Source organism: Pseudopipra pipra, chromosome 5, assembly GCF_036250125.1.
Source record: "Pseudopipra pipra isolate bDixPip1 chromosome 5, bDixPip1.hap1, whole genome shotgun sequence".
NCBI classification, from domain to species: domain Eukaryota; kingdom Metazoa; phylum Chordata; class Aves; order Passeriformes; family Pipridae; genus Pseudopipra; species Pseudopipra pipra.
In genome coordinates this window covers 73,160,691-73,184,336 of record NC_087553.1, presented here as the reverse complement: position 1 = coordinate 73,184,336, position 23,646 = coordinate 73,160,691, and the positions used below count along the sequence as shown (strand labels likewise).

The following is a 23,646-nucleotide window of genomic DNA, read 5'->3' as shown; positions in this document are numbered from 1 at the left end:
TGTCAGTGCTCCATGAACTGAATTCAGGGAACCAGGATCTCCCCATGGAAGTTTCAGTTCAGTCCTTGCAGTGATTCTCCAATGTGGGGGAGAATTTCCCCAGGAAAATGAATAAGGTGGTTATTTATTTTTTAATCCTCGAGCTTTCATTCTAAATGGCATTTTTGGAGACGCATTTGCAAGCAAAGGCAGAGAGAAATACCTAAAAAACTAAACTTTTTGGATCTTAACGCTTTAAAGTGATTTTTAATTAATTAAAAAAAAATAATTACCTAGACATTTAGAAGTCTTAACTGCTGTTATTCAGATTAGAAACCAGTCTCTAGGTATTAGAGTATACAGATACCTAATACAAAGCCCTGGCTTTTGTAGGATGCTTTCACTTTTTATGAAGCATCTGGCTCGACCTGACAGCAGAAATAGGAGATAGAGAGGGGTGGATATTAGGTTTTATTAAGTCTGTCAATTCCTAAGTAATTAAGGGAGCATTTGATATGAACAGAACTTCTAAATCATGCTTTAATCTCGCTTATTTTTGCCCAAATGGTTTCTTAGTGAGTCTTTATGCTTAAAAGCACCCCTGGGCATTTGCTCCCCATCTGTGTGATGATGGGGTGGCTGGTGGCCTTTGGTTCTGCTTTTTGACTGTTTCCATCTCTTCACTCAAAGAATAAACCTTCTGATAAATGGCAGTGTCAATAAAACAGGTTAATATTTTTAAAAGCAAGATAGATCTTTATTTAGCTGCCATTTTGTGCAGTTATGTTAGGAGGGGTTTGCCAGTTCCTGGGTTGACTAATTGGTCTCTGAGCTATCCCTTCAAAGAAGAGCCATGCATCAACTTCTGTTCGACAAATTGTACAAAAAATAAGCTAAAAAAGCCAAAAACAAAGCCAAGGAAATGGAGAAGTTAATACTAAACTGTGACTAAATGCTCTGGTGAAATGGAATTTTACTGAGATCAAACCTATTACGAGTCACAGGAAAATTAATTCTTTGAGTTTTTTTATGGAAGGATTATTATTTCTGCAGAAAACAAACATGATTTTGGGGAAATTGTTCAGTCAGGTTGTTTTCTCATTTAAAAAAAAAATCAGTTTTGATGATTTTTAATAGGGTACTCTGAATTTAAATTTAGGAATTCAGAAGAGGTCAAGTAGTGGGAACTACCAGTGATGGTCTCACTGATACTACAGGCATTTAAATACAGAATCACTCTCCATATTTGCCTGTAGAAGAATGTTTGGGATTCTCGTGAGCTGAGGAACAAATAATGGAAAATTGCAACATGTACAGTAATGAATAAAAAAAAAGGAATTAAAAAAATTTGAAAGGGAACAACATTGATGATGATCATAAAATCAAGGAGTGGTTTGGGTTGGAAGAGACCTTAAAGATCATCTTGTTCCAACCCCCTGCCATGGGCAGGGACACCTTCCACTATCCCAGGTTTCTCCAAGCCCCCTCCAACCTGGCCTTGGATACTTCCAGGGATGGGGCGGCTGCAGCTTCACTGGGAAACCTGTTCCAATGCCTCCCTCCCCAGTGGCAAGGATATAATGAATTCTTTAGCTTTAATTATCTCCTAGACCTTTTAATACCTGGAATTACAGAGGAAAATCCCTCTTGTGCTGTTTTTCTCATTCTGACACTGCACTTGGGGCAGTGGAGGATGTGACTTGGTTTTGGTTTTACGGATTTCTTCTGCAGCTGGTGATCAGAGCTGGGGATTTGGAAGATCAGTCCTCTGCTCAAAGCTTTGTTGACATGTTCCTTTTTGCATTCCCCCTGGTTTCTTTTATGTATAAGCATCACCATGTTCCAGGACATCTCTCTGGTATTTTGTAGGTAATGAAAAGCTGTGGCTGCCCCATCCCTGGAAGTGTTCAAGGCCAAGCTGAACCGGGCTTGGAGCAACTTGGGATAGTGGAAGGTGTCCCTACACATGGCAGGGGGTTGGAACAAGATGGTTTTTAAGGTCCCTTCCAAACCAGGCCATTCTAGGATTCCATGAAGTCAGTAAGAGAGGACTGGGAGCTTTTCTAAAGTCCTAATACCTGCTATAATCAGATGGGGTTCAATTAGTTGATCTCAGCTTGGTAAACACCTCTTTCACCACCAATCAACATCCTCCTCTTTCTCAGAGTTTCCAGTCTCACAGATGCTCTAAATCTGTAACACTCTCCAAAACAGCAAAGAATTCAGATTTATGCTCTAATATTTGAGGGTGCTGGAATTGTCATGGAATCATAGAATCATTTAGGTTGGAAAAGACCTCCAAGATCATTGAGTCCAACCACTAACCCAGCACTGCCAGGGCCAACAATAAGCCATGTCCCCGAGTGCCATGCCTTTTGAACACTAACAGGGGTGGTGATTCCACCACCTTGGACAACCTGTTCCACCTCCTGACCACCCTTTAAGTGAGGGTGGTCATTTCCCTGTGAATTGTCTCAAAAGCCTATTTACAAAAACTCTAATATAAAACCTCAGGGGGAAAAAAAAAAAAAAAAAGAAAGAGGACCTTAACACAGCAAACTAATTGCTGGAATGTTTATGCATCAGCAGAAAACAAAACACATTTAGGGCAGTGATAAACTTCATCTCCAATGTCTGTGTGGCTCATCCAGAAGAGGCAATTCATACTTGTCTTGCAAATATGGCAATTACTGTCACAGTCCCATTACAGGCCTGGTCTCTGGGTCAGGCAACTTGTCTCCTGAAATCTGCATCCTGATGGAGAAAATGTAGTTTAAAGCTGAGCCAGACAAAACCCTTCTGCAATAATAACAATAATAATAATAAAAACTTTTCGCTTCACATAAGGCCTGTGTGCTTAGCTAAGCTCTTTGCAGCACAGGCTGCCAATTATGGTCGAAACTATTTGGTGGCTATTTATAAATTCATGGGATTGGAAGCTAAAAGACACCAGTGTGATTGTCTAATGTGATCTGCATAACTCAGGTCACAGAACTCCTCGGGGAGATGTCTGCTCTGAGCCCACAGCTCAGCAATATTTCGTATCTTTTGGGAGAACAAACCATGAGCTAAATGTTTCCAGGGATTCAGCACAAGCCTTTCTAAATATCCACCATTAGCCAGGCAATCCCCCCAGTCCTGGAGCTTCACAACATCCTGGTGAGCTGCAAATTTGGTCTAACCTTTGCTGTGGGATGGGGAAAAAAGAGTGTCCCAGATAGATCCCATCTCTCATGTAGGTTTTCCTCATTAACAATAGTCCTGGATGGGGTTTATATCCCTTTTAGAGATGCTTTGGCTACATGAAGCAAATTGGAGATTAAATAAATGGTCTTTGGCCAGGGAGGGACTTGAGCTGTGCTTCCACCTAGCTGGTCTTCTCTCCTTCCCAGACTTTTTCTCTTTACAAAGGCATAAATCAGACCTTCAAAGGGGGAAGGATGGTTGAAGGTGCTGATTCAGGAAGTGATGGCTGAAATGAGAAATAAAACAAGTATAAAACATCACTTTTCCTTCACTGCCCTTGGAACAAATACCCATAAAATCAGTGTGTCCTTTGGAAAAGATAAAGGACATGTTCCTAAAATGTGAGCCAAAAAGGTCATGTTGTAACTCCTGGTGTTAAAGCAGGAGATGCACAGGTCTCCTCAGGTAAAATCCCAGGCAGCTAGAAGGAAGCTCTCCTCCTCACCTATTATTTTGATGAGATCTGAAGCTGTCCTCTGGCTTGATTATACATTCCTGATCTCCTGCTCTCCATAAATGCTGAGAAAACCTCTCTCCTGATCGTGAGGGCGAGGGCCTTTCTCAGAGCCTGCTGTTGGGTTAATAAACCAGGGGCAGGGATTGCTGTTCTGGGAAGAGGCAGGGCAGTAATCCTTGGGAAGCAGAGGGGATATTGCTCCTTCAGGACATGCTGCACACGTGTGGGTAGGTAAGAGACAGACAGACAGATGCCACAGATCAGTAAGAGACGGGGGAAAGCTGTAGTTATAATTTTACGGTTCACCGGTGTGAAATGGGGGCTGATAAATAAAAGAAATGTTCCCCACAGCCCCTTTCTGAGCAGCATAAACCTGCCAGGGCTTACAAATGCCATCAGCTGGCTGCCAGGGCTGCGTGTGAGCACACACAGGAGCACACACACACACAGAGCTGAGGAGGAGTTGCTGCTGGATCATCCACACCTCTGGTCCTCCTTGCTGATCCCGTGGGTGCTACGAGCCTGTTGTGGCTGGAAGGAGCCTGGATCCACTACACAGGCCTCAGGAGAAGGGATTTCAGCTCCCTCAGATTCTCTCCACTTAGGCCAGTCTGTGCATCAGAGGGTTTTTAAACCAAGTTATGTGTGGTCACAGCAGTATTGAGATAGTGGCCAGATTGCTTAAATAAAGCCAGCATCAATTCTCATGCCAATAAAAGAATGAGTGTGTTTGACCTTCAGCCAGCCACATCAGTGCCTGACTTTCTTCTCATCCCTGATGCTTTTTGTTCCCCATCCCCTTCCTGAATGGCTCTGAGGACTGCAGGTGAAAAGCATAGGCCCTTTTGTGAGTGTGTTTGTGTTAACTGGAGAAAAAGATGAGTAAAGAGGAGCAATGAGAAGGTCACTCCTGCTACTGAGACGGGGAACTTGAGTGCCCTGAGCTTTGCAGAGATTCCAAACTCTGTGAAGCCACTGGCTTCTTTTTGGGATGATGGTGAGAAGTGGACAAAAGGGTCCAGGATGGTCAGCAGTGTCCTGCCAAGGGGCACAAGTGTCCCTTTCAATGCTGGCAGAGTGTGTGTGAGCCAGTCCTGCTGCCTCAGGGGAGAGGAAGCTTCACTGTCCCAGCTGCTGGATGTGGCCAAGAGAGAGTCCTTTGAGTTTCCCATCATGACTCGTGTTTCAGAGGTGCTCTCCAAGCACCTGGCACTGCTCCTTGCTCTCCTTTCTGTCCCCTTGCTTTACATGCCAAACACAGCTCCCTTCTTTGTGGCTGGGGACAAAAGGGTATTTTGGGCTTGGTATTCTTTATTTTTTTTGTTTTGCAGGGAGTGGGGAGCACCGTGAAATGCACCTGAGCAAATCCCCCAGCCCGAATCCATCCTTTTGTGAGGGATGCCCCCAAGGGAGTCAGGTGTAATTAGAGCCCTGGAGCCAGTGTGCCTTTGATCTTTGAGGTGGAGGCTCCTTTAAGGTGCTTCAGTGGGTTAATCCAACTCTGTTTCAGGATGCCAGTTTGGGAACCACCTGGATGGAGTTGGCAAAGGCTTTGTGGGGTCTCTTGGGTCTCAGTCCTTTATGCACAGGCCAGCTGGCAGTGTTCATCTTGCAATCATCCAAGGACATCATCCCCCCCCAGCCCCTGTCCTTGCCCCCCTGGACAGTGTTCCTGCTCAGCTTTTGTGAACTCAGGGCCTGGCAAAAAAGGAGTTGAAATGAGATCTCCCTGTTTCATACAGCACCAGAGCAGTACCTTAAATCAAATTTGAATAGTTATCTACAGGGACAAAAGTTCTGTTTTTCTACAGATCCTCATGCCAGCTGTTTTTCCCCAAGAAATCTGGGAGCTGTGTGTGTCGTTCCATAAAAAGAAAGGTGCAGTGGGAGTCTCGGCTTTCTGCTTTGGCTGGAGAAAAATGTGAGCAGAAATTACAGGAGTACAAATGAAAGAGGAACTAATTGGAGAAATAAGAACCTTGTGTGCTCCTGCACAAGCTTAGGGACCCATTCAAAGGCCTGGATTCAGAGTTATCACCAGGAGTCAGGAGATCCTGACAGCTCCAAAGGTGTCCGGTGCCCAGACTGATCCTGCCTAACCTTGGGCTGTTCACCAAGGCATTTTAGCCAGGTTTAAATCTACAATATACAGGCACTGAGTCTTCTGAGGATGACTTTGCACACCTGAGACTTGAAATATCCTACATAAAATATACTGCGGAATATATTCATAATTTAGGTGCTTCTAGTCCCCCATTCTAGTGATTCATGGTGGCTAGAAAAGGGTAATATTAAGTAATAAAGCCCCTGGATAAATTTGAAGCTCCTGGGCCAAATGGCAATTTTTATGAAAAATAAAATATTTTTCAATCTTTGAGGAAGTAGGTGATCCCTTCTTTAAGGAAATCATGAAGTTTTAGTGTGTGGATGCCCTGTCTTTACCTTTCCATACAGCACTTGGGACAACACCACAATCTGTTCCTGTTAAAAAAAAAAACCAACAAAAAAACAAACACCCAAAACCTAAAAATAGCATGAGGATATCTCTGAATTGGCTTAAAACTGGCAGGTCTCAAAGAGCCTGAGGGTTTTCCTAGTAGTGTTCTCCAGGGATCAATACTGGGCCCAAATCTACTGAAAATTTTCATGAATGAGTGGGAGGTTGATATTAAATCCCGGGGATAAAATATTCAGTGGAACAATGATTAGCTCAGCATTAACAACCACGAGGGGAGAGCATTTGGGTGACTTTGGCTCCCTCAAACAAAACAAATGCAAACTTTGCTGTCTCACAGGGAGGAATGTAGGTCAGGCTGGGAAGTGGGAGATGTGTCCTAGAAAGCAGTGAGTGAAATGAATGAGTGGCTCATTCCTTTACATCCTTGAAAAGGGTTTTTCCGAGTCTTGCTTGTAGTAGGAACAGGCTGACACCATCCTGCATCCTTGGAGGAGTGCAGGAGAGTGGGAGAGTTGTAGTCATGCTCTGTGGTCAGATAGGAAAAGCAGCACAAAAGAACCACAGAAATTCTTTACAGGGAGTGGGAAGGTGTGATTCCCTCACAGAGTTTGAAAGCATCTTCAAGTATTAATTTATCAGAAGGAAGATTAAGGAGTGACTCCACTAGGATCTCTGAGCATCTTCACGGGGTGAAAACAGCAGGTTAAAGGGCTCTTCAAGCTAGAAAAGAAAAACAAAATAAGAATCAGTGTTTGGCAGCCAAAAGCTGACGAATTCACATGAAAAGTGAGGCATGTACAAGATTTTTATGGTGTGACTGATGAACTGCTGGAACAAACTGCCCATGAAATGGGGGATTGTCCATTTCTTGGTATCTTCACATCAAAAGGGGAGGTCTTCCTAGGCAACATGCTTTAGTTAAACCCAGACTATTTGTTTAAGTATGAGACTCGATGGGTAGTGGCTGTGATGCACAGCAGGTGAGAACAGATGATGTAGTGGTCCCTTCTGACCTTAAATGTTATGCATTTATATGATCCCTGAATTAGATATCCTTGAACTTTCCATTTTATGGCAAGATGAATGTGTGAGGAAGCTGGGAAAACACGTGTAGTGCTTGCTGCACTAGGCTGTGCACTTAATCCATTGAAATATGGGCTCTGGGGACTGGGATGGAACAACCCTCACTGCACTCAGTAGGAATTCTGCATTTCGAGCCCGGTGTGAATTAAAACCCTGCAGAGAGGGAGCTGGGCTTTGCTGGGAAGTTTCCTCTCTTATTCCACAGAGCAACAAAGAGCAGAGATGTCTCAAGACAAATAGATGAGCCCTGAAAGAGTTGCCTGAATCTCTGCCTGGTCGTTGTCTTTTTGGCAGCACTAATTACCACCCGAACCTTCAGAGCTCCCCCAGGCGCCAGCTGAGCTGTGAGTGCTGTCTGCTTGTCTCTCCTTTAATAAACTCAGACATAAATTTGAGGGCTTGGGAAGAGGCTGCTTCACATTTTTTCCCTGGTTCTTGCTCAGCTCTTGACTGAAACCCTCGGTAACGCTGTTGGTGGTGAGCGCTCTGGAGAGGCAGAGGTGCAACAGCCCTGAAAGCCCCAAATTTGTGTTGGGCTGGGTTCATGTGTGTTTGCTGCAGCTCAGGTTGTCATGGCTCTCCCTGCCTCAGATCTGCAGCTTTTGGGCTGCAGATGAAGCAGTGTGACCTCATAACTCTTCAGCTGATGTTATCACTCCGATGGATGCTGCGGGAGCTCCTGTCGGACAGATTTGAGGGCCCTGCCTGGAGAATGGCTTGGAAAAAGAGAGGAGGGCAGAGATAAATTTGAAGTGAGGTATGCCTGAGGGTATCTGGGAACAAACCAAATGCCCCTTTTCAGGGCAAGGAGGAGAGTGCCCCCTGAGGAGCTGAAGATCACTATCACTGTACACTCACACTGCTAAAAGCAATCAAGCTTTTCGAGTTCCCTGCCTGTGATGAAACACAGTCTTAATCACACTTTAATCTGATGTGTTTTCTTTCTCATCTGGGATGAGCCTGAAGGATGTACAGGGTCGTGGACCTCAAGCTGAGAGGTGGCACCCTGCTAAAGGCAGTCACTTAATAGTTTTTGTTGATGTGATCGGTGCCTGAGAGTCCAGGGAGGAGACAAGGCTATAAAGAGATGATCTGGGTCATCTCCTTTTCCCAGCATTTGGCTAATAAGAGTAAATAAATGGTCAAAAGAGAAAAGGAATCCGGGAGAGAACAAGTCTTATGAGGACAAGTCCTGTGAAGTGCAGCTGAGGGAGCTGGGGGGGCTCATCCTGGAGAAAAGGAGGTTCAGGGGGGACCTTCTGGCTCTGCAACTCCCTGACAAGAGGGGGGAGCCAGGGAGGATCAGGCTCTGTTCCCAGGGAACAAGGGACAGGAGAAGAGGAAACAGCCTCAAGTTGCACCAGGGGAGGTTTAGTTTGGATTTTAGGGGAAAATTCTTCACAGAAAGGGTTGCCCAGGGGAGTGGTGGAATCACCATCCCTGGAAGTGTTCAAAAGGAATGTGGATGTGGCACCTGGGGACAGGGTTTAGTGGTGGCCTTGGCAGTGCTGAGTTAATGGTTGGACTCAAAGACCCGAAACGTCTTTTCCAAACTTAATTATTCTACAACCAGAGGTATGGAGTGGTTTCCAAGTGGGAGGTGACTGAAGAAGCAGGAATTCCTCTGCCTGGGAGGAGGTGAGATGGGGTATGTGGAGAGATTGGCAAATTTATGGATGGTATAAAGGGATGGATGAGAAATGACTGTTCACCACCTGTGCAAATACAAAAATTACAGGGCATGAAATTAAACTTTTGAAAAACCAAGTCCTGAACAAATGAAAGGAGGTGATTCCTTCAAGCAGTGGGCCCTGGACCTGTGAAATTCCCTGGCAGAGCAGAGTGTGGATGCAAAAAGTCAATCCAATTGCAAGATAAACCAAAAAAAACTAAAGAAAGATCCTTCTTGGGTTATGGCAGAGAGCCAGATAAGATGCAGAAGTTCCCCTGAGTGAAAATAGCCAAAATCTAGGCAACTACTTGGGACATGTGTATTTATCCTGTTCTTATGCTTTTCTTATCTGGGATCTGTGGAGTGTTGGTCCCAGCTAGCACAGCTGGTTTTGTTTGGTATTATGGGGGATTTTAGGTCTGATCACATCTGAAAAAAGGGCATTTTTCAAACTGCCACAATTTCTTTGATAATGCCTGCAGAAGGGAGTTTGATCAACTCAATCCTTCATGAACTGCCTGAGTCAGCAAGTGGAGGTGGAGCCAGAAACCTGGGAGAAGGTGAGGGTGGCTGGGGAGAGAGATGAGGCAAAGCTCCTCCAGGCAATTGGATGAGGATTTCATAGTCCAGGAAGATATTAGAAGTGTAAAGATGGAATTTGTAGTGGTGGTAGGATTGAATTGGTGGGAATGGACAAGGAGGTACAATAGGACACATGAGAGGGCTGCTGAGGAGAATTAATCTGTAGGAAGATGCTCCTTGATAACTCAGGGTAAAGATCCCTTCCCATCATGAGGATGTTGGGACTAGATGATCTTTAAGGTCCCTTCCAACCCAAGTCTTTCTCTGATTCTGTGATGGGAAACATCTGAAAGGAAGGTGGAACAACACAATGGAAAGTAGCCACCCCCAGCAGAAACAACTATTCTCCCTGGGTGTTTGGACTGTTCTCTCTTCTCCACTACGAGCCTTCAAGGGATGCTGGACTTTGAGAAAGGCCATTGCAGTGACATAAATTCCTTTAGAAGTCCCAATTAAATCTATATACAGCCTTTCTAGAGGCTGGGTAATGATCTCTGCCTTACTCAGCAGCCACGCTCCAGTGGCCACACAGGCACTGGCTCTCATTAAGCCTGGCCTGGCCCTGCATTAATTGTGACATGAGGCTCTTATTTCGAAGGCTTTTGAACACAAATGTGCAGCCAAACCTCATTTGTTTTACAGTTTACCAACTGAAGCACTTGACCAGGGGATAAAGATTTAGTGTAAACAGGGCAGGGGGGATCTGAAGGTACCTGGAGCAAGCAGGGAAAAACATGGATTGAATGCCACAGGCAGAGGGAGCTGGTCAGAGCCGATGGTTTGCAGGGTGGATAAGGTGGTATCTGGTTTCATCAGGCTTGGGTCAAACCACTTGAATATCCCTTCACACCTCTGAGCTGGTATATTGAAAGGATTCCTAATAATTTTCCTGCTTTATGCCTGTGGGATGCACCGTTGCTATCCCAGCTCAAGGAAGAGTTTTGCACCCTTGGCAGGGGAAAAACAAGAGTAAATTCAGAGGAAAACTGAGTGAGATTCAACTCTGAAGCCTCTCAGTGTGTGAAACACACTCTTTAGTCTCCAAGTTGCCAACCATATTCACAGCAGGGTGGTGTGGCTCTTGCTCCTCCTCGAGTCCTGATGTTTTTGGGGAGGAGAGTCACTATGGAGCGGTGGAATTCTTTGAAGAAGGGACAGCACAGTCGTGCTGTGAAGGGGGAACCTGGGAAGCTGCCAAGCCTTCAAGAAAAGGGCTGAGATAACCTTTGTTGTCCAAGAGTCTGTTCCTTTGGAAATAGAGCCAGAACAGAGAGCAGGGATGAGCTTGGTGTGAGGGTTGTGTTGACAGAGCAGATGGTGAAAGGCACTTGTTCAAACACAATCCCTGTCATCACACCGGATCTTTTGAGTTATGGAATGGTTTTCTAGCTGTGTATTTCCTCTACCACTCTTCCAGACATGAAATAAAAATCACCATGTGTTGTGGTCGCTTATTCTGGTGCTACAACTGGGAAGAGGGGAGGCCTTACCATTTTTTGGGATTGTTCTCAGTGGCAAGATTCGAGGAAGAATAGAAAATTGTGTGGCACTGATGTGGGATTCACCTCACCTTGTGACCATGGTGTGTATGGTAAATGTCTCTGCCTGACCTTTCTATTCAGTGGACTCCTTTATATTCAGTGGATAGACACAGGCACATCCAGGGGGGGATTTATCTCATCTAAAACTGAGAGCAGACAAATCCTGCCTTGCAAAAGGTCTTCCCTTCAACAAAGCCTGGGTTTCTGGCTTAGAATTAGACTCTGATGTTGCAGGCAGACTTTGGTGAGAAGGCAAACCCCTCACTTCTCATACTTGCCATGACAGAGCTGTTCCCCACAAGCTACAAGACTGACAGTCTTGATGGATCAGAAATGGAGCCCAGCACAGTCTACACGGAAAACAAGGCATTTGGATTTTCTGAGCCAGCTGCCAAGCAAGGTCCTGCCAAGGGAGGCATGAAGAGGAGAACTGCACTGCAAGGTGTGCAAAGAGAAGTTCACTGCTGTGGGAGCATCAACAGCAATCTCACCATGAGAGCATCTGGTGGGAACTGCCATCTCTCAGCCCTACCCCAGAGGTTTCTGCTGTCACAGAGGCTGTGGGCATCAAAGCTTCCTATTTCTCTTCTTGCTTTACCTCTGTTGGTGTAAGTGGAGTGTGATTGTGGCTGGGGACTTGCTCTGGCAATCCAAAATCCTCTCTCAGCAAAGATGTGTAAGACAGCTCAGGGAAGAGAAGAGGTTTGGAGAGGAGAGGTTTGGAGAAGAGAAAGAGAAAGAGAAGAGAAAGAGAAGAGAAAGAGAAGAGAAAGAGAAGAGAAAGAGAAGAGAAAGAGAAGAGAAGAGAAGAGAAGAGAAGAGAAGAGAAGAGAAGAGAAGAGAAGAGAAGAGAAGAGAAGAGAAGAGAAGAGAAGAGAAGAGAAGAGAAGAGAAGAGAAGAGAAGAGAAGAGAAGAGAAAGAGAAGAGAAAGAGAAGAGATAAAGACAAGAGAAGAGCAGCACACACACAACTGTTGGTAGAGAGCCTTTGATGAACAAGTATATTTGAACAGGTAATTTATCCTGCCACCCAGCAGGGCATTGACCCCCAGTTTAATTATTGTGTCATTTGTCCTTGACAGCTACTGCTGCTCCCAATTAACGCTCTTAATTAAAGCCCCCAGTTTTCCAGGTGTGTAAGCATGGATTTCCTGGGAAGAGTGCTATGATGAAGAGGCAAAGCTTGGGGTGTCTGATGAGAAATGACATTCTCTGTCCCAGTGGGACTGGGAAGTTATTTACTTATCATGCTGGAGTGGCAGGCTGGGATGAAACCCAGGTCCTCATCTCCAACCCCACAGGATCATTTCCTCTCCCACCAGTTTTACATCCACATGTGTGGTAGTCCTGTTTCTTACCAGTATAAATCACATGGGCTTCAGCTCCCCTGGGCTTTGCTTTTCTGTGTTCCTGCTCTTCACTGAGTTTGTAGGTCAGACAATAAGGAACAGGGTATCAAACAGAGGAATTTTAAGTCCCTTTGTCCATAATTCAGGCCAAAATAAAACTGACATCTTGGGGTGCTGTGCAGGTGACAGAACATCCTCACTGATTCTGTTTAGGGTGCATAAATGGTTCCTCCAGTAGTCTCTCAGGTTGCTCTTGCCTTGCCTCTGTTTAATAGACTGTATTATCATGAACACTCTTTGCAAGGCTTTGAAATCAAATAAGCTCCACTCATAATCTTCCTGCATTTTTGGGGGGCACTGGCTGAGTCTCGAAAGATAGCAGCATTCCCAGAACCCACAGGGCTTGTTCAGTGTTTTGGAAATGTATCTTTTGACTGTTGGGAAGGAAATTGGCTACTTAAGATGCCTTTTTGTACATTTAAATTAACTTAGTCCATCAGACTGAATAAATCCTGCCTCTGTATTAACATCCAATTATAACAGCAGAGATTGAGCAATGATTCAGGTTTTGACCAGAATGTTGGCAGTTTAAGGGGAGAAAGAAGCAATGTATATTGAAATAAAAGAGTCAGAAACGGGAGCCAGAAAATTACAACTGAGCACATAGCAGGAGCTTTTGTGAATATATAATGGCAGAAGTGGGAGCCAAATTTCTAACAGGATTAGCTGCTACTGTCCATCAGATCCAAAACACTCAATCATTTTGTTTTAAATGGCTTTCTGTAACTCATTCATACTAGAAATGGAGGGTAGAAGGGAAGCTGGGAGCTGGAGAAGCTGCAGTTTGCAAGTTAGGCTGGATCAGAGGTGAGATGGTCTCCTAAAGTAGTAGGTGTGCTCTGAACTGTGCAGCAGTTTATGGATTTTGCCAGATTTTTCAAGGTGTCCTTGTGAGCCAGAAAGTCATAAATGATTTCTTTGGGATCCAGTGAATGGATGTGCTGATGAAGTGAAATATCCCTTCAAATCCTGCTGCAGAAATGGCAGCTGGAGCTGCTCATTGTTTTCTTGCTGTCTTTGAGAAGGACATTGGAATCACTCACCCCTTGTCCACCCCTGGCTCTGGGATCTCACCTCACTCTGGATAGAAAGTGTGACAGAATGACAGAAAGGTTTGAATGGGAAGGGACTTTAAAGTCCATCCAGCCCCAACCCCTGCCATGGGCAGGGACATCTTCCACTATCTCAGGTTGTTCTAAGCCCTTTCAGCCTGGCCTTGGACACTTGCAGGGATCCAGGGGCTTCCAGAACTTCCCTGAGCAACCAGTTCCAGTGTCTCACCTTCCCAGCTGTGAGTTGGGAACAGTCTAGAAGGCGAACCTGCCTGAGGGATTCAGGTCCTGAGCCTTTGGTCTCCCCTGTTCAAGCAAGGTGCTGGTGGTGGGGCTCCTGGGTCTTTCACACACTCCAATGATCTTGGAAATCATTGTGGGGCGATGGTTGCTCTGGAAATGCCAACCTAGGAGATGATCAGAGATCTTCTGTCCCTCTGGTCTGCTACAGTCACAGCCTTGGAAGCACAGCAGCTCCTAGATGTCCATCAGGTGTGTGCACAGGCTTCTACGGGAACCTTACTTTTATACCTTCAATATTCCAAAGAACCCAAAGTCTAAATATATCATACTTAATAGCTTAGTGTTCAATATTCAGGTCTCCCCTGAACTTCTTGCACGAACTTAGATGTCACAAGCCCACATCTTCAAAGACAATTCGGAAGCTCCTGCTTCAGCTGCATGAGACCTCACTTCCAGCTCCAGCTCCCGTTGATAAAATGTGCTTCATCACATATGGAATCACAGAATATCCTGAGTTGGAAGGGATCCACAGGGATCATCCAGTCCAACTCCTGGCCCTGCACAGCCCACCCCAACAATCCCACCCTGTTCCTGAAAGCATTGCCCAAACACTCCTTGAGCTCTGGCAGCCTTGGTGCTGTGACTGCCTGGGGAGCCTGTTCAGTGTCCAACCACCCTCTGGGGGAAAAGAACCTTTTCCTAGTATCATATATTTTCCTAATGTATGGGATATAAGTCCTTAAAACAACAGGCATCTCTGTTACATCCATATATTGCTCTGGCAGAGTGAGGCCAAAATATCAGTCAAGCTGGGACCACCTCCAGCATTTAAATTACTCTAAACTGGCTCACAGTGCCCCAAAATTAAAGACACTTTGCTTTTGTTCATCCTCTGTCTGCTGAAACCCTTTTTGTGTTTGGACAACACTCTCAGGCACATGCTGGGATTCTTGGGGTTGTCCTGTGCAGGGCCAGCAGTTGGACTTGATGATCCTGATGGGTCCTTTCCAGCTCAGGATATTCTGTGCTTCTGTGATATTTGCTGCAAAACGTTGAATCCAAGTTTCACCCCAATGAAAGACCCTCACTGATGTTGGGAAATAACCTTGAAAAGTCTGTCAGACTTTCCAAGGATGGAGAAGAGGTGGCAGGAGTAATCACAGCCTGGTTTACCACAGAGCTTTCAACCTTCAGCGCTGTCTGGTCCCTTCGTTGCAGTGAATAATGTCAAGGCTTTGTAATTGGGAGGCTGTGTGGACTTTTCCTTTTCCAGATATTTTAGCAGCAGCACAAAAAGCTGACTGTTCCCTGGAGGGCCACGGTCAGTTCTCAAAACTTTCAGCTTGGAAAGCTGAGCGGAATTAATTAGAGTTTATGTTCCAAAAAGGAAAATAAGACCTCAGATGTGCCTTATTTGCTTGATGTTCTTTCTCTTTTCAGCAGACGACCCTTAGGTGGCTTCCCTTTCAGTTGTAGCTCCTTTGTTTTTTGTAGTTTCTTTCTGTATTAATTAGAAGGTCTGACACTTACAGCCCGAGACATTTACCAGCGTGGGGCAGTTTTAATTAATCTCGCAATAAAGCTGCTTGAGGTGAACTCATAAAGGGTCTCAGACAGCAGGAATAACATGTCACAATGCAAACACACTCTGGTGGGACTGACAGGCTGTGGAAGCTCTTACCACACATCTGTGGTCTCTGGGACAGCAACACAAGCAAGGTGTGCTCCTAAGCAACGTATATCCCACAAACTACCCTAAATACACTGAAAGGAAAACATTTCTGCAAAGATGAAGATCTGGATTCCCAGTAGGTTCCTCTCGACTCTGAAAGGAGCTTGGATATCCTTTGATGGCTAATTAAATAATAATAATAATAAAACCTACAGAGACCACTTTTTATCTACTCTTTTTGCAGCAATTTGCAAACAAATAGCAAATTTCAGTCCTCTAGGACCTCTCTCTTGTACATATATCATAGCCACAAGTGGCTTATGAGCCAGAACATTCAAACCCAACATCGTCAGACGCTTGAAAAGTGCATGTTCAGATCTAAACTTCTTAATCAGGGCTCAGTTCTATAAGACAGATGTAAACGAGCTCAGAGATGAGAAAAACTACCCCCAGCTAATGAGGACAAATCAAGCAGCAGCGTATGTTAAACTGAGGGTAGTTTGGGGAGGAACTGCAGAGCCAATCCCAACTGTGTCCAAAAATTTCTAATTCCAAGGGGGAGATTACACAACCAGCTACATCTGGATCAAGGAATGGCAGGTTGACAGTCTTTCATAACTGAATTATCTGCCTCTTCTTGGAGTACTCTGGTGGTCAAGCCAGGTGTGGTCCAGGAAAACTAACACACAATATATTTTTCTTAGGTGGAAGAAAGAGGTGGGAATGGCTGACATAATAAATTATAAGGTCTGCAACTCTTGATATATTCTTGTAAAAAAATTCTATGTATTTTTGGAAGTTGGATGCAACACAGACTGTTGGGCTCAACAAGTCTAATTGGGTGTAATCCTGGAGCACAACATTTATATTTGATGAGCATTTTGATACCTTCTTGACCTGAAGCTTAAGGAAGCTGGAACAACTGCATTGATGGCCAAACCATTTCAGCTTTGAAATTCTTGATAGAATCATAGAATTTGGTTGGAAGAGACCTTTAAGATCATCTAATCCAACCATTAACTTCTCACTGCCAAGTCCACCATAATTACAGAAGCTTGAATGACTCCATCCCTCTCTTGATCTTCTCACTTTTGCTGCTCTCTCTGTCCTGATTATGTTCTTATGCTCATGGCAATAGATTCAGTTTGAGAAAAGTGGTTTTGTGTTGGGTTTTGGTTGTTTGTTTTTTTCCTCCACATTCTCACATTTTTCGTTAAAAGCTTTCAGTTGGTTTCTGTGGGTGACTTGGCACAGGCAATGGTGCAACGATAAATAAACCTCCTGATATTTCTACCTGAAGTTTTCTAAAGCTGCTGCCACTTGTCAAAGGCAAAGCTCCACATTTTCAGCTTTTGTTCATAGGCTATCAACTACCACGTGGGACTCGTGAATAGGGGTGGGAAAGACAATTTCTGATCCAAATAGAAAAGGTCTCCATACACAGCTGGAATTTTGCCTGATATAAATTTATATTTAAAATTAAAAAAAAAAAAAAGCCGGTTCTTGGTTCATTCACAGGTGGAATCAGGATGGATCCTAATCTGTCACTTCACAGCTCAAACTCTGTTGAACGTTGTGCCAAGTGAAAAACTGTCACCGGGATCCAGGTGTATCCCCTTGTCATTTGTCACGAGTAACTGTTCTGCAGTTTACAGTTGGCAGTTCTCAGTGGTGTTTCATCAGGATAATACCACACTATATCATCTGAAGGAATAAACTCTCCCTGCTGACAGGAGCTGGGGTGAAGACACCAGCAATTGACTGGATATTAGAGAAGCTCTCTGAAGTTTATTCAGTGGAAAAGAGACTGTCAGGTCATCGGGCCCAAACTGTGTGTTTGGCTTCAAAAGATCTAAGGGGCTTGCAAAACCTAAGAGGAATCAAAAGGCACTGGTCTGTGAGACAGGAGGTCAGGCTGGGCAGTCCCTTCTGCCTTTGAAATCTCTCACTGAAATACTTTAATTAAAAAGGAAAAAATGAAAGAAAAATAGATAATAAAATGCAGCGTTTTGGCAGTAGATGGGTGTTTCAGGTCCACATCTGATGCCTTCTGAGCTGCAAAGGCAGGGTGACAGCAAGGAAATAGCCAGCCTGATAGGCTTGGTCCTTTTCCTGCTGAAAGCAACCTCTCCAGGACGGGGAGAACTGATAGTTGGGAAGATGCACAATGGAGAGAGGCAATGGAGAGTGGAGCTAACACTCTTCTGGGACCAGGAGTGGTGGTGGCAGTGGGGAGTGGTGGTGCAGGAGGTCATGGGAGAGAGGCAAAGACATCACAAGACCTCAGTTCTCCCAGGAAGCCAGAAAGCAACAGGACCCAAAACCAAAGTGGGAGAGAGCACTGAGATCCAGTGAGCTGAACTTGCTGCAGAAGATCACACCTTGTTTAGTTGTCCTGAGGTACCAGGTCCCCACAGCCTGCCTGATGTGCTGATTCCCTGGGAAACTGTGCAAGTGAGGTCATCTGGCAATGAAGGGTGGAAGGCCATGGGGAAGAGGGGAAGGCCAGAGGGGATGTGATGGTCTGGACAGGGATTGCACCAGGTTGAGCCCTGGAGCAAACTGCATCCACATCCCCCAGGCCTGCCGAGCTCTGCATAGATGTCCCTCTGGAAGGACAGGCACCAGAGGAAGAGGACAGGGAGAGCTGCACCTCCATCAAGTCATTATGGGCTGTGAAAAGCCTGACAGGTTGTCCCCTTTCCTCCTGCAGCTCACCCGGGTGCCCGTGGAGTCGTGCAGCCAGTACGAGACCTGCAGCGAGTGCTTGGGCTCAGGAGACCCTCACTGTGGATGGTGTGTCCTTCACAACACGTAAGTACCTGCTGGTGCTGGTCACCAGCCCAGCCCTGCTTTTCCACCAACCATCTCCTCTCAGTGCCTGTGGTAACACAGGGTAGAGATGAAAAATGATGTCTCACCTGAGCCAGGTGAGCCGAGGAGTCCCTCAGGTACCTCCAACAAGGTCTCTGGGACTTTCTGGGGAGGGCTTGGTTTAACTGGGAAGGATTTTTTCGGAAGGCAAGGGGAAAGAAGGATGGTAGAGACCGGATAGACCTCCTCCATCACGTGATCCGTGGTGTGCTGACTGCACCAGGAAGGCACCTGTCCAGCCTGAATCAAACCCTCCAGCAGCCCTTAAATGTTTACCTTCTTTCCATTCCTTAAGGCAATTTGGCTCTGACTGGGTGCCCTTGTCTCAGCACCTCCAGCTTTCCACTGCTGACCCGAACCTCTCCCCTTATGGATTTCTCATGATCTCCACTGCTCTTACAGAGGAATCAGATCCCTGTAAGCATCATGGGCTCCACTCTAAGTTAATTTTCAAGGGGACCTTATGGTTTGCATGTTCACTGTGGGAAAGTGTTGGCCCTGAAGTTGAGTGTTTGTCCTGTGGCCAACACAACTGGGCCAAATGAGCACAAAGGGGTCAAACTGCTCATTTGGCTTAGCTGGACAGGATGAGGAGAAAATGTGTCTCTGCCCATATTCTTGGGCTTCTTTATAGAAGGGACCTCATTTCACTATTTCATTATTGTGTCGTACTGGCTTATGCTCCTCTCAAGGAGCACTGGAGCCAGGTGTCCTCAGGACTGGGATATTGGCTCACTGGCATTGTTTTCTTTAGGAATTTTAATGATGTTATTGATCTTGAAGTTTCCTCTCTTCAGCCTTTCCCTGCCAGTGCTCTCCTCCTGCAGAGAGGCCTCTGGCAGAGCTGGGGAGAGGGAGGTGTCAGGTTGGCTGAGCTCCTGGTATGAGTGGCAGGGTGGTCTCATCTGCCAAGAACCTCTCAGCAGAGACAGGGGCTGCAAAGTGCATTGGATCTGTCCGCCCAGACGTCTCCAGCTGAGCGTGGCTCTGCAGGGGGCTGTCACTCCAAGTCTCACAGTGTCCTTGGCAGCCTTGGAGGTTTTTTCTGATGGACACTGCTGTTGCAGTGTGTTTGTCTTCTCCTGCTGAGTTCACCTCCGAGTTCTTCCTGTTGCATCGCAAACTCTCCTGGAAGAGGCAGTGATCCAAGTTGAAGTGATGCTCTTGCAACCTCTCCTTTCTAGAGCAGAAGGGAACAAACCTGTGCCATATTGCAGCCTTCTGTTAATCCTCGTCAGCTTGTGTGACCCTCACCCAAAACCATGACAGTCTGTTTAATTTCAGATCAGCTCTTAGGGGATACATCCCAAAACATGCCCAAAAACGTGACTCATGCTCTGGAATTGTCCAAGGGATCCTTGGCAAACCAATCCTGAGTTGTGGCCTGGTCAGTACGAGCCCATAAAACTTTCATGCTGCTGACCTGAGGATATTTCCATTTGATGTACAGCTCTATAGGATGTCTCCATCCCATCTTACCCTGCATCCTTCCTGCAGAACCCCATGTATTTGCCCTCAGTGGAGGACAAGCAGCATAGGAAAGGGTGAATTTGGCCATTGATTGTACCACAGCAATGCTGGATATTTCATCTCCTTCCATCCAGGGTCAGTGGCAGGGATCAATCAATACCTCCAGCAATAAATCCCCAAAAGGAGAGAAAAGGGGCACAGAGAACTGCAGGGTGTGCAGCAGCTCATTGTGAAGGAGTATTAAAAATTAAATGGCTCGTGATGAGTGGGATTGGCAGCATTGACTTGGTGAAAACAACCAAAAAAATCATCTTATAGACTCAATCCTTCAAGGAGAAGTTTGGCCTCACAGTGTGGACCTGGCTGATGGTGCATCCCTGTGCCCTCCTCCCTCTGGCCACTTAACCTCTGTTTCCTTATCTGGAAAAGAGAAACACCTCCTATTTATGTGCTTTTCAGGAGGGTCGCTGAGATTAATTCCCTGTGGGGTTTTTTGAAGCAGTTTGAAGGCAAATGTTATCAAATCCCACCTCAGTCTTTTCCTTCGCTCTAGTTGCCATTGCAGTTAAGTAATCTGATTTTCAATCCTAGTTTGGAAGGGGTTTTCAGTCCAGCCTCAGGTGCCTCAGGCTTTCTGGGTCTCAGTTTCCTCATCCTTTCAGGTAGCCCTGAGAGTCAAGGAGACAATTACATCCCGTTCAACAAGTTTTGGCTGCACAGTATATTCAGGGTAAATTAGAATTTTTTGAACATCAGAACATCTAAAGATTGTTTAATAGACTTTTTATCAAGTGGGATGTGTCACCACCATGGGGAAACATTTCCCCTCCTGACTGTTAACCCTTCCTTCTTCCCTCCCAGTCAGGCATCCCAGGGATCCAGTGCATGGCTGAATCCAGCCAGGCTGATGTGGGAGCTTGTGGAAGGAATGGAGGAGGCAGCTGGGCTGGAGGAACCCATTTGTTAATTGGAGAATGATTCATTTAGATTTCAGAAGCTCTTCTTTTGGGGTTTTATTTCAGTATTTAGTAAAGGCTTGGGGTAGAGAAGGACTGGGAACCAGACTGTGGGCAAAGCCATGCTGGTCACTCATCTTTTCCCTCCTCTATAAACCATCCTCCAGTATAAACCTTCCTCCAGCAAGAACTCAGTTGGGCTGGGGGAACCCATTTAGTAATTGGAAAATGATTCGTTTAGACTTCAGAAGTTCTGGTTTTGGGGTTTTATTTCAGTTTTTAGTGAAGACTTGAGGTAGAGAAGGACTGGGAACCAGGCTGTGGGCAAAGCCATGCTGTTCACTCATCTTTTCCCTCCTCTATAAACCATCCTCCAGCAAGAACTCAGTTGGGCTGGAGGAACCCATTTAGTAATTGGAAAATTATTTGTTTAGATTTCAAAAGTTCTGGTTTTGGGGTTTTAGTTTTTAGTGAAGACTTGAGGTAGAGAAGGACTGGGAACTAGGCTGTGGGCAAAGCCATGCTGTTCACTCATCTTTTCCCTCCTGTATAAACCATCAAGAGGAACAGTGTGCACTGGGAGATAGGGGAAATCTGCTTCTGTTTTTTTTTTTTTTTTATTTCTCCCACGCCCATCTCTCTTATTTTGGGATTTTTGCTTCAGGGGTGACGCAGCCGCCTTTCCCAGACCCCCACTTCCAAGCTCCCTCCACGTGAGAGGTCCGAGATGCCCGGGGAAGGCTCCTCATCCCTCCTCTCCCAGGGCTGTGTGTGCGGGGAGGGCGTTGTGCCAGGGCTCGGGAATCGATTTCCACAGCTCTGCTGTCCTAACCTTACACCGGGAAACTCGAGTCCGCTGAGAGAGAAGGAGACAGACAGACCCACAGACAGGAGAGGGGAGGGGGGAGGATTGATCGGCTGCTGCCCCGAGAAGAGCCGATACAGAGAGCAGGTCACCGGAGCTTTTCATCTCCGTATCTTCGCCCTGATCTTGTCCCCCCCCATCCCTCTCCCCGCCGCAGCTCCGCTCCCCTCCCGGGCTCTGCTCAGGGCTCTTTAGGCGGCGATGAATCATTTAGTTGGTGTAAATTGAAAATGTGGCGCTCGGCTGCTGCAGGGGCCTCCCGGGGAGGGCGAGGGGCCGGGCCGGGCTGGGCTGGGAGCAGGAGAGGAGGAACCAGAGCTGAGAGATGGCACCGAGGTGCCTGGCTGCAAGGTCGCAGCAATGTCACCGGCCCCAACAGGGGCTGCAGAGGGGGATGAGAGCAGGGAAAAGTTTTCTGCAAGCCTGGAGTGAATTCAGCAGCTTATAAGTCAGATCAGCAGCACTGTTCAAAGATGCCATCCAGTATCTGACCATGCCTGAGAACCCCCCTGGCAAGTTGCTTCTGCCTCCATCCATTTGCAGAGTACACCCTCCTCTTCCTCCTTTCCCACTCACGTGCAGAGGGGCAGCAATAGCTCAGGGTCTTTACCCCCAGAGGAGGGATAAACCCTTCAGGAGCTGAATGAGCCCTGGCTAGGTCTAGATTGGATACTAGGAAGGAATTCTTTTCTGTGAGGGTGGTGAGACAGTGGCACAGGTTGCCCAGAGAAATTGTGGATGTTCCATCCCTGGAAATGTCCAGGGCCAGGTTGGAGCAGTCTGGTCCAGTGGAAGGTGTCCCTGCCCATGTCGGGGGTGGAACTGGATGATCTTTAAGGTGCCTTCCAGCCCAAACCACTCTGTTATTCCATGCACATGCACTGCTCCAGGTGCATGTGGTCACCACGAAGGTTTTCAGCCCTGAATGGTGTCTCTGCTTGTGTTTAACCCCCCATCTGCCAACAGAATGGAAATCTAGGGCAGAAGAGCAGCATCATTTTATTTATCACTTAGAGACAGGCAACATTTTGTTGCAGGAAATACACTGACCTTGCTGGGTGCAAAAGGGACCTGTCCCAGGCTCTTTTGTGTTAGTGCCACTCATAGATTTTGGCTGTGCTGCCTCATTTCATCCTTTTTGCAGCATCCATTTAATTCTGAGAGGAACAACTGAACATACTCAAGCTGTCCTTAAGGGAGGATGCACCCCCAGGCACCAGCCTCCTTCTGCTCTGGAATCTGCCCTTGCTGGTCTGGGGACTCCTTGGCTGGCAGGTCATTAATTGCAATCAGAGAGGAAAACAGTCTCATTTTCTGGGAGAACTTGTGATATTTCAAAACTTCTTTTTTTTTTCTTCCCCTGGCTCATAGTGGACAATTATATTTTTAATAAGAAATGTTCCTGAAAGCTGTTTGGAAGGCACTGATTCCATTTAGTAATTGGAGAATGATTCATTTAGATTTCGGAAGTTCTCATTTTTGGGGTTTTATTTGAGTTTTTAGTAAATTGCTTCAGATTTCAAAATAAAAAGTCATTCTGAAATGAAGCATTACTTTTTTTTTTTCTTCATTAAAAAGGAACATTTGGGCATCTGTGATTTCTTTCTTCCCCAGAAGCCTTTACCAGCTCTGGAGACTGAGCAAAGCAGGACGTCAACAAGCCCTGTTGGTTTAGGAGGAACTGACATTTGCTGCACAGGGAAGAGGGTTTGTTTGAGCATCTCCAGTCTGTCCTACTGCAGAGTTATTGGAGCCAGGAGTTGGCTCTGCTCTCTGCACTCCTCTGCTCATCTCTGAGGAGCTGCTCATGTCCTTTGGGTGTCCTTCTGGCACCCAAGAACCTCGCCAAGGTTGACTTTGCATCCCAGTTCCAGAGGATGTGCCAGCAGCACTCCCCTACCCCTGAACCATGGGAACAGGATGCAGTGGCCTCCTCTGGGCATCCTCACCCCATGAATGAAGCAATGATACAATAGTCTTAGATATGGGCCATACCAGTCACCTTCCTGGATCCCTTTGGCTCTGGGTTAGTCCAGGAATGACCAAAACCTCCTACACACAATTCCTCAGGCTGAGCTGACCTGGAT

The 23,646-nt window shown here is 46.1% G+C and overlaps 1 protein-coding gene and 1 long non-coding RNA gene across 3 annotated transcripts in view; one reads left to right on the top strand and one right to left on the bottom strand.

Annotated features, from left to right (window-relative positions):
- The window catches only part of PLXNA4 (plexin A4), a 445,892-nt gene that overhangs the window by 275,186 nt on the left and 147,060 nt on the right, over positions 1 to 23,646 (top strand). For both annotated transcript variants that reach the window (XM_064656587.1, XM_064656588.1), the window contains exon 5: positions 18,108 to 18,208. In XM_064656587.1, the coding sequence (XP_064512657.1) occupies positions 18,108 to 18,208 (101 nt within the window). The remainder of the gene's footprint in view (positions 1 to 18,107; positions 18,209 to 23,646) is intronic.
- Positions 6,745 to 7,806, bottom strand: LOC135415061 (uncharacterized). Its single transcript, XR_010430954.1, has 2 exons — positions 7,537 to 7,806; positions 6,745 to 6,860 (listed from the first exon to the last, which is right to left on the bottom strand). It is a non-coding gene; the product is annotated as an uncharacterized LOC135415061 (long non-coding RNA).